Source organism: Gossypium hirsutum, chromosome A03 (genome assembly GCF_007990345.1).
Source record: "Gossypium hirsutum isolate 1008001.06 chromosome A03, Gossypium_hirsutum_v2.1, whole genome shotgun sequence".
Taxonomy (NCBI): Eukaryota; Viridiplantae; Streptophyta; class Magnoliopsida; order Malvales; family Malvaceae; genus Gossypium; species Gossypium hirsutum.
Genome location: NC_053426.1, coordinates 96,770,923 through 96,785,841, shown reverse-complemented (window position 1 = coordinate 96,785,841; position 14,919 = coordinate 96,770,923). Strand labels below are relative to the sequence as shown.

The 14,919-nt window shown below is 29.5% G+C and overlaps 1 protein-coding gene and 2 long non-coding RNA genes across 3 annotated transcripts; all 3 read left to right on the top strand.

The window, feature by feature from the left end:
• The first annotated feature begins 1,568 nt into the window (after positions 1-1,568).
• Positions 1,569-5,261, top strand: LOC107886547 (uncharacterized). The gene is made up of 2 exons (XR_005913927.1): positions 1,569-3,117; positions 3,258-5,261. It is a non-coding gene; the product is annotated as an uncharacterized lncRNA (long non-coding RNA).
• A 3,966-nt stretch (positions 5,262-9,227) lies between these two features.
• Positions 9,228-9,670, top strand: LOC121219663 (uncharacterized). Its single transcript, XR_005916558.1, has 2 exons — positions 9,228-9,464; positions 9,573-9,670. It is a non-coding gene; the product is annotated as an uncharacterized lncRNA (long non-coding RNA).
• Positions 9,671-11,199: 1,529 nt separating this feature from the next.
• LOC107886548 (uncharacterized) lies at positions 11,200-11,852 on the top strand. Its single transcript, XM_016810543.1, has one exon. It carries the CDS (start codon positions 11,338-11,340, stop codon positions 11,647-11,649), a length of 312 nt encoding a protein of 103 aa, XP_016666032.1. The 5' UTR covers positions 11,200-11,337; the 3' UTR covers positions 11,650-11,852.
• The last annotated feature ends 3,067 nt before the right edge of the window (positions 11,853-14,919 follow it).

The following is a 14,919-nucleotide window of genomic DNA, read 5'->3' as shown; positions in this document are numbered from 1 at the left end:
TTTATTTGTTTCAGTCGAACTCTGATTATTCTAGATTATTTTATTATTATTTGACCTACAAATTTAGTCTATAGATAATTTTCACTACAGGAAAATAGGACTTTAGCTGTGTTTTTAGCGGCGTTTTATCCAAAAACGCCACAAAAATTGTAAAATGCAGAGCAATAGCGGCGTTTTACCAAAAACACCGCTAAAAACAAAGCAATAGCGACGCTTTTGGTAAAACGCCACTAAAAACCAGAGCATTAGTGGCACTTTTGGTAAACGCCGCTAAAAACTAGAGCATTAGTGGCGCTTTTGGTAAAACGCCGCTAAAAACCAGAGTAATAGCGGCGCTTTCAATAAAATGCCGCTAAAAGTTATATAACCCCTAAACCCCAAAAAAATCATAAACACTAATCTATAACCCCTAAAACACTAAACCCATAGACCCTAAAAACCCTAAACACTAAACTATAACCTCTAAAACCTTAAACCCAAAAAACATCACATGGATGTTGATGTGTATATACATAGATATTAATGTAAAAGCTTATGTTCAAAATAAAATATGGAAGCAATACTTAATATTGATTACATTTATTTTTGGGTTTAAGGTTTAAGGTCTATGATTTAGGGTTTTATGGTTTAAGGTTTAATGGCCATGGGTATATAGTATGTTAATCTCAAGTGAATCATATTCAATAATTAAATCCTAAACCCTATAATTAATTATTGTTTTCGATAATATATATCTTGATTTTGATAAAAAAATATTTTTTATATATTAATAAGGTGTTATATTGTTTAATGGATTGAAGGGATATTTCGTGGAAAACGTTTTAAATGATAAGTTTACCTTTAAATTTTATTAATAGTTTTTTTGTTTTTACTATGTTAATATTTATTTATACTGATTAATTAAAATATATATTTATTTATACGAACGAAAATCCTCTGCACTCATTTGTGTCTCCACGTTTTTTAATTGTAACTCATTCTCTTTTTAAAATATATATTTGTGTCTCCACGTTTTTTCATTTTCTTTTACACAATTATTGATATAACATCATTTTATATTTATATATTGCATGCATACATAAATATTTATATTTATTCAATATAAAAATATATTGATGTATTTATTTTTTTAAATGTGTATGCTTAAATCAAAATTAAAGTTTCAACTACACATTTAAACCACAATTAGAATTTCACGTCTACAATTACACATTAAATCAAAATAAAAATAAAAAAATTAAAATTTAAAATTTAAAAATTTAAAAATTTAAAAATTTAAAAATTAAAAAATTAAAAAATTAAAAACTTAAAAACTTAAAAATTTAAAATTTAAAATTTTAGTCCATGTTTCAATTAAAAAGTTTAATATTCAAAATTCCAAAAAATGATAAACTCAGTACAAAAAATTTGAAAGAAAAAAATAAAAAAATATATGTTAAAAATGAAAAAAAATTAAAATTAAACAATAAAAGAAAAAAAATAAAAAATATATGTTAAAAATAAAAAAAATAAAAACAAAAGATTGAGCTATAGTGGCGTTTTTAATGGAAACGCCGCAAAAGACCACTAATTTTTTGGTACCCGCTCATTACTCCCTCTTCTTCTCCTGGAAAATTTAGTCGCGCGCCCTAAATCCCCAAGTAAAAATTTGCCCCCAAATTTCCCATTTCCAACAACACCAAGTCAATACACCTACACCAATCACACTTCATTTTCCTTTTCATTTTATTGCACTGAATTCATCCACCATAGCTGAGACAACAGGACGGAGCAAATGTCTGAGGACGATGAGTGGCAGCAATCTCCGTCGTCGGATCTTGAGTTCGTTTCCAACAAGGCGCGGAACTGTACTGCCACGGGATCTGGCTCGGGTCACCTGGAGTTCCAGTCGACGTACCCGGACCAGGTTCTGGAGAACATGTTGGAGAACGTTTTTAGGGTTTAAAGAACTTGTTCTCGTTTACTGCGATGGGTTTGGAATTAGTGGCCTTGCTATTTTCGTTAACAAGTGCAGGTATTTTTCTTCCTTATTTTTGCTATCAACAGTGTTCATTATTTACTAATAACCTACTGATTGAATCTATTTATGGTGTTAAGAGTAATGTTTGTTAGCTTATATAATATGGGATTGAGAAAAAAAATTGTTGTTGTATTGAGATTTTTGTTTGATCTGATTGGTTGTGTTTATAGATTGAATGTTTTTAGATCTGTTTATGGTTTTCTGAAAATATACTATTTTTCTGAAAATTATTTGTCTTTGTCTTCATGTTCTTCTAATATCTTTTCATTTTCCTCTCTTCCTTCTTCTAATGAAAAGAGACTATAATTTCATGTACTGGTGTTGGAATTTATACTACTTGTTAACAGTTTCCTTTCTGTTTCTTGATATATTGAATTAAGTGTTTATTTTCAATATTTCTGAAATATTTTCTCAGTTTTAAGACTTTATACTTTCTAAAACCCTTTGGCATGAAGGATTCTTTTCAAATCATAGTTTAAAGATGGAAATTGATGTCTAAGCATTGAATTGTTTTTATCTTTTTGCATTTTTATGGGGACATCTAAACCAAGATGAAGATTGTACTTTTGATACCTAGTCCTATATTTCCTTACTATATTTTTGGAGCAATTTATAATTTAAAAAGGCAGCAGTGGCTGGAACTGCAAGAGGCTATTGATTTTATATCTTTGTTCTGGTAAAATGGGCTTTGTGCTTCAGTTAGAGCTGCCTTGGTTCTTAGTGGTAGTATGGGTTCTTTCTAATTCAAAAATGAGAAAGAAAAGGAAAGAATGGGCAGATAATGTATCTCTATTATAGTACTAGATTTTGGTTGATTCAACATTAAGAAGATAGTTGAAGTGCTGGAGAACAATGATTTATCATATAGCATTTTTAGCAAATACAAGATAACAATTTTCTGGCATTCGCTTTTATGAAGAAGCTCTAACTAAAACATTTAGTTCCTGGATGCTTCTCCAATAACATCTTTCATTTGATCCATCTTTTTGAACAACTTTTTGATTTTTCATGTTCAATACTTTTTGGAGCTGATGAAAGTGCCACGAGTAGAGTCAAAACTAAGAGTGTTTTGTTTCAAGATTCAGTTCCGAACTCAGGTTTGGCGGTATCTCCATAATAAATCTAATTTGATAAATTTACAATATTATTCAATAATTAATCTCCTTCTTGTTTCTCCTTTTTCTTTTATTGAATCACTTGTTTATCCTCTGTTCTTACATTTTTTTACCACCTGCAGGTTTTTGAATTTAAAAGGAGCTTAAATACTGTAAATTCTGCATGTAATGAGGTATATCATTAATGTTGTTGATGACGGCAGTGTTTATTCGTTCTTATCTAAGAAATACATTGAACCAAGAAACTGCAAGGGGTAAGTGACATTCAATTTCTCCTTTTGGCTTCAGTCTTTGATGCTACAATTGCAGCTTGTAAAAAGATTATGCAGAGAAAATATTACTAGCTAAACCACATATAATGTATTACTAAAACCAATTAAGGTTGGCCTGTCCAGTCCTTGCATTATCTAAGAATTGGGTAATATTCAAACCGATCAAAAACTAATAAAAAATAATTTTGCTATTTGCATAGCTATGATGATAACACTTAAGAGAATCAGAGATAAAAAGCAATCACTTTTTTCACATTCTGCATCGTTGACATTACACAGCTCTGTAGAACTTTGCTCATATGTTTCCATTTACTTCCATTAAGAAAGAAGATGATTGTAGTTTGTTAGCAATACTGAGATTGCTACTGAATTAATACATCCATATATATTTGAATGATGTTTAATTAAATTGATAAATATGAGAAAAAAGTTTAACCTTTTGATTCTACAGTCATTGATGATTCATTATATTAACCTTTTGATTTGAGAGTTTATTATTAAACCCTTTTAAAAAAGTTTCAAGCAGATATACAATAATATTAGAAATTTATGATGCATCATATTACTGACATGGGGACATGTATGTAGGATTTTTTAGATACGTAATCTTATAAGTTTTAAAAAATTATGAAAATATTTAACTTAAACATTAATTATGGGAATAATTTGATTTTTATGGTAGAGTTAAATGTCTTTATTTTTTCAGGTGATATCAACTTAAAAATTTAAAACAAAAAAATTTTAATACTGCCTAACAAATTGGCGGCACCAGATTAAAATATGCAGGGACAAAATATTTTGGGCAATTTTGCCCAGCAGAATTAAGCTAATTTCAAATATGCAGGGACAAAATATTTTGGGCAATTTTGCCCAGCAGAATTAAGCTAATTTTATGGTTCTATCTTTAATTAATGCAGGACTGAGCAATGCTTCCTTTACAGGTCAGTTTCTTGTTTCTTTGTCATGGATGGATGTATTTATTGGAATATGGAACAAAGTAACTTAATACAAAGAAATTTTACATGTGATTTTCTATGCCTTTTAGATCACCTCTAATTTTAAGATTGATTGCAAATGACTAATATTGTGAAATAACACTTACATAAGATAAAGTAGTAACTCTGGCTTTGGTATGCAGGATGAACTGCTTTGGTTGGAATTGCTTGATAATTAATGTTGTGAAATTTTTTTATCCGAGAGTAATTTGGATGTGAATGTAACATTAAATGTAATAACCCTTTGCATTAACAAAAACCACTGCCTTCATCTAGCAAATGATTTCATTTCAGGGTGATATTGGTGATTTTGGGTTTTATTTATGTTTTATGGCATATTCAAAGTCTGCAGTTAAGTTTACAGTGAGCCAGTTGACTGTATTTCTTTTTTCATTTTTTACAACTTTTTCTGACCAACAATTTATTTGTTACATATATGTTTTATTTTATTTTAATTGTTAATTGTATGTCACTAATGCTTAATTGTTATAATTTTTTACATAAATGTTTTTTTTTTACTCGAGGCTAAGAAGTTAGCATCACAATATCAAAAGGAAGCAGACAAATACAATTCGGGTATGGAGACGTGCGAAGAAGTAAGGGAGAAAGCTGAAGAAGCACTGTCGGCTCAAATGAAATTAACAGCAATGTGGGAAATAAGAGCTCGCCAGAATGGGTGGAGAGAAAAGGTCGCCAAATCTAATGCACAGACACAAGGTAACCTCCAGTTTGTCTAAACCATCCACCATGGCCTGATAGGAAGAAAATTAGTAGAAAACGTATTTCTTTCCTTCTTTCTTTTCCACTGTTCAGTGCTCTGCAACATTGTAGTAAACATTACATTTGATAATTTTGGATATTCAAATCTTATATTTTACATGGTTATGGTTTAAGTCCTTATTTCATTTAAGTAACTTCATTATAATATCTTATTTTATTGATATTTTTATATTTAATCTAGTTTTTATTATTTATTTTAGTTTTGATTCTAAATTTTTATTTTTATTTTAATATTTAAGATAACTTGAGTTTTAACTTTTGGATTTTAATTGTGTTATTAATTTATTATTTTAAATTCTAAATTTAAATTCATTAATTTTTGTATTTAGTTTTAAAGTTAAAATTTTAATAGAAAATTTAATTTGATAATGAATTTTAATAGAAAATTTTTATATTTATATCATGGACATTATTTTTATATTTTTCATGACCTTTATAATATTTTATATATATTTTTTGAATTTATGACCTTTAGCAGCGTTTGTGGGAAAAGCGCCGTTAAAGGCCATGGCCTTTAGCGGCGTTTTTTAAAATAAACGTTGCAAACTTTTGTGGCACCATCTATAGCGGCATTTTTTGTGGCGCTTGTAAAAGCGCCGCTAAAGGCCTAAAAAAAGCCGCTAAAAGTCAGTTTTGCTGTAGTGTTTTTTTCTTTACTTTTTGTGGGTTCTTTGTTTTCGGGTTTCGGGGTTTAGTTTTTATTTCATCTTTTGTATTCTTCGTTCATTTTCCATTATATTAAAATTATCTTTACTCATGATTTTGTTTCTTCTTTAGAGGGTTTTTTTCATGTTAAATTTGTGTGTTCAATTTCTTAATTTCTTTTGCTATTTTTTACTTGTCTTATACTTAACTGGGTTGATTCTCAACATTCATAAATTTGAAATTTAATCTATGTACTTTTATTTTTAGGAATTTAGTTTTTCTACTTTACAGATTTCAATTTTCAAGTCCAATTGCTAACGTTATTAAATTTGTAGACGTGAGATTTCAAATAAAAAAAAATACTTATTTGGTAGTAATGTAATTAAAAAATTGACGTTGTAACAAACTTGAATTTAATAAAATAATTTTAACAATATTAACCATTAGACCTGAACTTTGAAATTTAAAAAATAAAGAAGCTAAATTCTAAAAAGTAAAAATATAAAAAAAATCTCAAATTTATGAAAAGAAAAAACTTGTGAGATATTTTAGAAATATAAATTAATTATAAAAAATGAGTAAAACCAATTTTTTGTGCTAAGTAAGTCAAACCAAATTTAGACTCTGAATACTGAAATCAAAATTTAAACTAATTTTATTTATTTTCAAACACTATTTTTGCTCTTCCCAATCCAACACTTTATTTATTTAAAAAGAAAAAGGAATTTTAAAATGTTAAACTATCACGCATCCACCTAAAAATAATTTTTTGGCCATTTTTATGTAGCGGGCCTAGTTCACGGCCCAAAATCTATAAATCTAACAACCTTTGATATTTTAAAGGGTTGATTGCATGATACATCTTTAAAGTGTGGTCAAAATTTGGAATTTATTCCAAACTTTGTTGTAATTGATTTCTTTTTAAAATTATTAATATTGTGTTAACTAAGTTCATACCACTTTAATTATTGATGTTAATGTCTTCTTAAATTTGACATAAATTCTATATGAAGCATATAAATAACATTATACACACATGTATCTATTACGTGGTAAGCTTAAATTAAACGTGTTTTAAATTATAACACGTTTTAATTTTATTGATTTTTTTAATATGTCATATCCAAGTTGTCCATATTATAGGCAACATATGTGTTTTAAATATAATTCATGTCAAATCTGAATTGACATTTAACGCCTAAATTAAAGGTTAAGTTAATGAAAAAACTTGAGTGATACAATAATGATATTTTAAGGACTCAATTAGAATAAAGCTTAGGGTCCAATTTAAAATTTAGATGATAATTTGGATTGTTTGATGCAATTAACATTATAGGGAAAAAAAAATTTTGATGATGGTGGTGGCGGATATCTTTTGTTTATTTTAAATATTAGGCTCATTTAACTTTTTTTTATTTAAATTTAGGCCTTAAATTTATGTTTTTTTGTTAGATTACCCTAAAATGAATAAAAAAGTTAATATTTTTTTAAACTTTGCTGATGCAGCATCGATACGGATTACCATGTGGATGATACATCAACATTTAATTATTTTTTAAAATTTAAAAAAAATATTTTCAAAAATTAAGTCATTAAAAGTATTAAAAAATTTTATATATATTTTTAATATCTTTAAATTTTAAAAAATTAATTAAATATTAATGTGTCATCTATATGATAATCCATGTATATGCCACATCAACAAAATTAATAAACGTTAATTTTTTCATCCATTTTATGCTGATTTGACAAAAAAAAAGTTTAAAAGCTAAAAGAGGCGAGAAATTAAATGAAAGGACTAAAATAATTTTTTTTATAAAATTGAAGGAAACTTATTATACCTTAAATGTAGGAAGTATTAGTTATTTGGTTGAATCTCCCGTCCCGATAGAATGCTAGTATGTAGCTTATGGTCCATGGATACGATGAAAGGTCTCTCATATTTAATTAGGTTAGGAGAAGCTATTTTTATGTTATTATATTTAGTTATAGGGTAATCAAATGTGATGAAATAAGGGTTATACTTTTTTCTTTTTCTTTTTTTTGGTTGAAATTATGAGCACATACCTGTTTACATTAAACATGCATAAAAGGAAAACACATAAAAACATGGTAGATAGGAAAAGGTTAAGAAAATACCATAATTTCGTCGTGGGTTATGACAAGAAACGAAAATACGAAGCAAATATTGTAAATAGAAATGGGTTAATTTCGTTAAACGTTCCCAAATTATTGCTTAAATTTTTAATTTGGTTTTTAAAGTTTAACATATTTTAATTGAGTTTTTATAATAATAATAAAAAAAAACTGTTACTTTTGTTATTTTATAATTTTTTTATTTCATGTAATTAAAATAAGTAATCATTCTTAGAAATAGGTTAAATCCAGCTATTAGTTCATGTACTTTGCTAGAGTTGTAGATTTAGTCTTTATATTTTAATATAATCAATTTTAGGCCCAATACTTTTCAATCCAGTAAATTTTAGTCCTTATACTTTTTCAAAATTTTAACCCAAACAGTAACATTTAAATATGTTTGGTTAAATTCAATTATGCGTACAATTATAAATTTGGTCTATATTCTCCAATTAAATCATATTAAGTCCCTGTACTTGTCAAATTTTGAAATATCAATCTTGATGCAAATGACAATCGTTAACCTATTAATTGGATTTTAGGGACTAATATGTTGAAATAACAAGCTGAAATAACATTACATATATTTTAATATGTTTAACGCATCAGATTTTGGAAATAAAAGAGCTTAACCTAATTAATTTAACAGTTATAGTTTGTTGATAACTGAAATTTCCAAATTTGAAAAGTACAAAGATTAAAAATGACCAAATCAAAGTATAAGGGTTAAATCTATAATTTTTGTAAAAGTATAGAACTAATAGCATAAGTTAACCTTAAAGATAAATAAGACATATGTAATGTAATAAAAAAATATTTTCAAAATATAATTTGAGAATTTGTATAATATTAAATATATATATATATAACAAATAAAAATTTTTAATAGTTTATCCAACACTTAAAAGTTTGAATAAAGGTAGAATAGTAGCTCCATCTAAATATATTAGAGATTAACTAAAAAGTATTTTGAGAATTAAGGTTAGATTTAATTTATATGTATACACTAAAAACAGATAAAAATTTTAAGAATATATGAAAATTTTGATTCTTTTGGATTTATTTGCATTTTAAGTTATTTTTAAGAGTTTTGGCCTTGATCATTTGACACATATTTATGTTTAAAAATTAGTGTTTATGCATTTGACCATTAAAAACCAAATTTTATCTTAAAAAAACAATTATGTGCCACATATTGAGATACTTTGATTTTTTGAGCACTTTTTTTTATCGTATTTTGAAATGTTTAAAATGTTGGAAAAAAGGGAGAAAGCCCCTCCTCTTCCCTTACTAGTCCACCATCACTTGAAAGGAAGAAGAAAGCTTCCCTTTTTTTTTGGTCATTTTCCATTCATTCCTCTTCAAATTTTCATCATTCTCCTTTGATTTTCTTTGAAACCCACTTGATTTAAACACCATTTGAGCCATTTCTCTCATTGTATCCAGCACTCGCTGCTTTAGTGTGAGAATTTGGTCCTAGAGGGAGAAAGTGTGGTTTTTGGTAAGAGCTCTTAATATTCCAACATCTCTTTATCTCATTTTGTATTTGTAAACTTTTATTTTGTTGTTAAGATATTAAATCTTACCTTTTTTTGTATGGTTGGTGAAGAGAAAGAGCTTGCTAGAGGATGTTCTGGTAAGGGAAAAGAAAAGGTTGTGGAGTGAAAGCCATAGAAAGAGCCCTCATTCCATTTTATTGCTTGAGTGTAAGTTATCACGGAACTTACTATACTTTCTTGTTTAACGTGTGCGTTAATATATTTTAGAAATGTCACGTATGCTTAAGAATGTGAGAAACATGAGTTATTGGAAATTTTGCTTGTATGTGCATTAGTTAATGTGATTGGGTTGCCATGCTCAAAAGAGCTATATGATTCATTAAATGAAAATATAAATATAAATATGATGACTCTTATATGTGTAAATAGTAAGAAGTGAAAGTAATGATTGGAGTTAACGGAGATGAAGGAGGAGTGTTGAAAGTTGGCCAAGTATGTAGTAGTGGTGGACAAGCCAAAACTTTCAGCAAAAAAAAGTGCAAGTCAAAAAGGCCTATAGTGCAAGTTAAAGTGGCGGACAATCCAAGTGTGAGCTAAAGTGGTAGTTAGTTTAACTGAGAATTGTCCTTGTTTAAAAAAAGTTGATAGATTATTTTATTTATCTTTAATTTAATAGGTTAATGTAATCAGTATCAATTAGACACAAATTAACTAATGAGTGATCCTATGTGCTTAGGCATGTCAACTTGTCAAGTTACATTTGGTAAAATTTTCCTATTTAAATGTATACTTTGTATGTAAACATAAGAATTGGAATATAAAAAAGACAAAAGTAATTTTGATTGCTAAAATTTCATCTGTTTTTTTTTCTTTCTTGTGTAAAAAACCAACATTTTTTATTAATATTAAATCACAACGGGGGTATATTAGACAAATTACTACCTCAAAACCATGCTATGTGGCAAAAATATTTTCCTATATATAAAGAAAAAACTTCAAATTTTAACCCAAGAAAGAACAAAAAAAAAATCAAGAAAAGAAGTCTCACGACAAGAATTACATCAAGTGAAGATGAAGGTCGTCCTTATGTTCTTATATGCTGATGGTTTTTTGTTTAGTGTTGGGTTAATTAGTGATGGTTTTATAATTTTGTTTGTGATTGGGTTGGGTATTTAATTTTGTAAATGAGTTTAAATCAAGTATGGATTCAGAAATAAAAATAACATTAATTGAATAAATTTATTTGAATAAAATGTTCAAAAATCCTGAAAAAATTTGATCCAATCGTTTGTGTCTCGAGTCATGGTTATCAAAACAACTTTCTTGTAAATATATCTAAGGCAATGGTAAGAAAAAGAAACTATGATGACCCTAAATATATCGTACTTTAGATATGACAAATCGTTTTTGAAACATTAAGTCTCATGATTCATATGCATGCTTTTTTCTTTAGTTATATAAAAAAGAAAATTTGAAAAGATGAATGGTGTTGGGGTCCTATTTGATGATCAACTGTTTCTTTTATTTTCTGTGTTTTTAGAGTGGTTGAAGCGTTAAGAAAAGTGATAAATTTAGGTGGGAGGGTAGTGGATTGGATTATAGATCCCGTGACAGGCCATTTCTATCTCTTTTGTTATTTTTAGCCATTGCCAATTGTTATCTCTTCTCTTCTTCACTTCAAAGCTATTGCAAACTCAACCAATTTTAGGCCATTCAAGGCCCTCGTTACAAGTACAATATCTATGTCTTTTCCATCTTTCACTTATTAAATTGTATTTTCCTGTCTTGCCACATAGTGTAGTATTTCATGTCGATCAAGTATTATATTTATATGCCTAAGCATTGAAATTTGGCAGGAGAAAAAAAAAAGCGATAATGGAAAGTGAGACAATGTCAAAGAAGAATCTGAAGGTGGAGATTCCATCAAAGACTGAAACGATAACAGCAAGTACTGTAGAGTCTCATGCGGCGGGGCCAGCATCAGGGCAAGGTCAAGGTGCGCCTGGACTTAGCCGACAACCGAGTGTCACAAAGACAAATTGCTTATGCTCTCCAACGACGCATCCCGGTTCATTCCGTTGCAGGGTTCATCGAGCCCCAAGCCTCCAGCGTACTAAAAGCATTGAATCTCAATCCGCAACCCTTCAGGATCATACATCTAAGCCTGATTCTGACACTGCTGAGTAATAATGTAGTATTAGTGCAGATGTACAGGGCACCAATAATTCTCCTTGTATCATTGACTGATCTTGTTGATCCTACCAAATCAGCTAAAATAGTATAATTTTTCAGCGTTATTGCCGGAGTTTTTAACTTCAGCATGCTGGAAACATTTATAAAGTCGATTCTAGGTTTCATCAACGGTGAATTTTACATACTATCAAGTCAAATTATCTTTTCGCCTTAGAAAATAGGACTAAAATGCACCATTTTCCTTACCCGAGTCACATCAGATGCGGATAATAATATAGCATGACCCCATCTCGATTTCTCTTGAAATATTAATATCCTTTTAGTGTAAATTAATTATAGTACCTAGAATCGGCCAATAGCCAAGTTTTTCCAAAGCTTGATTGAAATTTTGTTAAGTTGTTTTGCTATGTTAAATGGTTTCAAGGTAAAATGTTGTATACATATCTTATGGTTTTCACAATTTTATCACATTAATTCAAAGGAACCAGAAAAAAATGTCTAGTCGAATGCATTAAGATTATCAAAATGACGAGTAATCGTAAGGTTGTAACATAGAATTGTCTATGAATCTAACAATAGCAGCTGAAATATGGCATGGTATGGATGGGATGAGTTGTGAGAAAATAAGGAATGGAGGCCATGGTACCTTATCTTAACAGTGTGTGCTTGTCGACGGCACTAAAATAATATTGGACCTGAGGATATCTGAACTACCAAGCAAGACAAATGGGCACTCATGCATTGGAACATGCGCTTTGATATAGGATAAAGTTGCAGGTCATGATTTAATTACCTTCCACAACGTATCTTTACGCCTCTTTCTTTAAATCCCCACAAGTTCTTTACCGGAGTGGATGATTCCCAAATAAAAAATGAAGTGGAAACTCTAGACTTGAACTACAATTAGGGGGAATTTTATAAAGATTCAAGAAATTGACCGCCACGGAGTATGTTCAGTGTTGCCTGATGCATATATATAATGGAAATCTCATAACAGTCTCAAATGTTTGCCTCATTACAAGGTTTCTAAGTATACTAACCAGGAAATGAAAAGTTAGGAAGTAAAGAAATTTTACAACGAAAGAAATACAAATGGGGATGAGGCAGCTGATTGTAGAATAAAGTAGGAGGGGCAGAAGGAATCCATGATTAATTTGCTAGCACCGGTCCTCGACAGCTCAAAATTAAGGATTTTTATGAAGAACTTGGAGGAAACTAAAAGATCTAAAACAGAAATAGACCATTGCCGCTAGTTGAATGTTGATAGTATTATAGTTTGCTTAGGAGGAAGAGGACAGCTATAAGCTAATATTATATAGACCCGTACCTATTCTGTGATTTATGATGCATTATACTTCGAAAGCCTTCTCATTTTATTATATCAAATGCATTTTAAAATTACGAGTTTAAGGGTGGATTTGGATGGGCGATTAGGTGCGGTGCGTTCAGCTTATTTTTTGTCATACGCTACAGTATAGTTACAGTATATAATCACACCGCCACAGTTATTTTTACACTAACCACAGATAAACGTACCGCCCATCCAAATTCACTCTAACTCTATATATGTACTAGATTTTATCCTCGGGGAATAAATTTAAGTTAATTATTTTAAATAATTACATTTGAATATTTTTATATAAATGTATTTAGAATTAAATTTTAATAAACATGATAAATTTTGTAAAATACCAAATAAATAGAGTACATAAAAAAATAAAAATAAGAAACGGTGATAACTATAACCAAAACTTATAATAAGAACAGTGAGAACTAAATATTATCTATCCTTTAATTAAAATAAATGTTTTTTTTTCTTTATGTTAGATGTAATTACAAAACAAATAAAAAGAAAAAAAAGAAAAATTTAATGACAAACTCCTAGTTTCTCCTTTGCTTTCCTTCGAGCCCATTGAGTGTTTCTTCGCACATTTCGTTCTTAAATTTAATTCTGATCAAATTGCTAAGGTAATGGATGCCGTCAAGGATTGATTTTTGCTCCCAATGTATAACTATAGATTTCTTTCGAATGATGCTTTCAATTAGTTTGTCTTTGATGTCTATGTTGCAAGCCCGGATCTCATATTGTCACACCACTATTAGTACCCACCTTAACAACATCAATTTTCTCATGGTGCTATTTTCATGTTTGAGAATGTCATCAACGAAAAAACCAATCTTATTGTCTGGGTTTCTAATGTAAGCCACCCATGCCATGAGATCATTTCTTTTGTGCCACCCATCAGTAATGTGATGCATATCCATGCCATATTGAGGGATGTCTCACTACAGCAAACCAGGTTTTTAGCGGCGTTTTTTGTGGCGTTTTTCAATAAGTGCTGCTATAGATCGAGCATTCAAAAAATTAAGCACAACACCGTCGTTTTATGTCGAGCTTTAGTGTCATTAGCGGCGCTTTTTGAAAAATACTGCTACGATTTTCCTCGTTCACCTTAACTAACTGAATAACCTTTTGAAATACACGAATTTTTATATAAAAGGCAAGCTCGTTCTCGAAAATTCAAGATGTCGTGTCCTAACTTACTGGATGTGACATTTTATATTGTAAGACGAGAAGGTCCTTAACATTTGAGCATTTTCTTTACAAAGAGGGATCGTATTTTAAATTCTTTCAAGTTTTCAAATTTTCGACACTAAGACACTAATTAATCAACTAGGTACCAATTTTGGGCGTATCGAGGGTGCTAATCCTTCCTCGTGCGTAACCGACTCCCGAACTCATTTTCTGATTTTCGTAGACAAAAAATTATCGTTTTAGTAAATCTTAACTTTTATTAAAATGATTAACTTAAGGTGATCCGATCACACCTAAAAAGATTGGTGGTGACTCCTGTTTTCATTTTTTTTTCTCCAAGTCGATACCCGTTTTTTTCAAAAAAATGGTTACGACAGCTTGGCGACTCCACTGGGGACTTTTATAAGAGAGTCAAGCCACAAGTTGATTAACTTTTGTCTTTTTTCGAAAATTGAGAATTTGGTTTTGATATACGATCACTTCATTTCGTTTCACCCGCTTTTCGTACTGTTTTCATCATTTTATTCCTATTTTCTTTAATTGTTTCAAGTTTTTATGCATATATCTTCTCGCATTGTATTGCATGACCGTTGTGGTCACACCCTTAAGTGGGAGTGAGAAACTACGCCTTCGTGAGGTTTTCACCTCCGTGCAGGATAGTGGATCACTTTCGGAATACATCCGTACCTATGGTTTCGTGAGATTTTCATCTCCGTGTAGCCATAGGG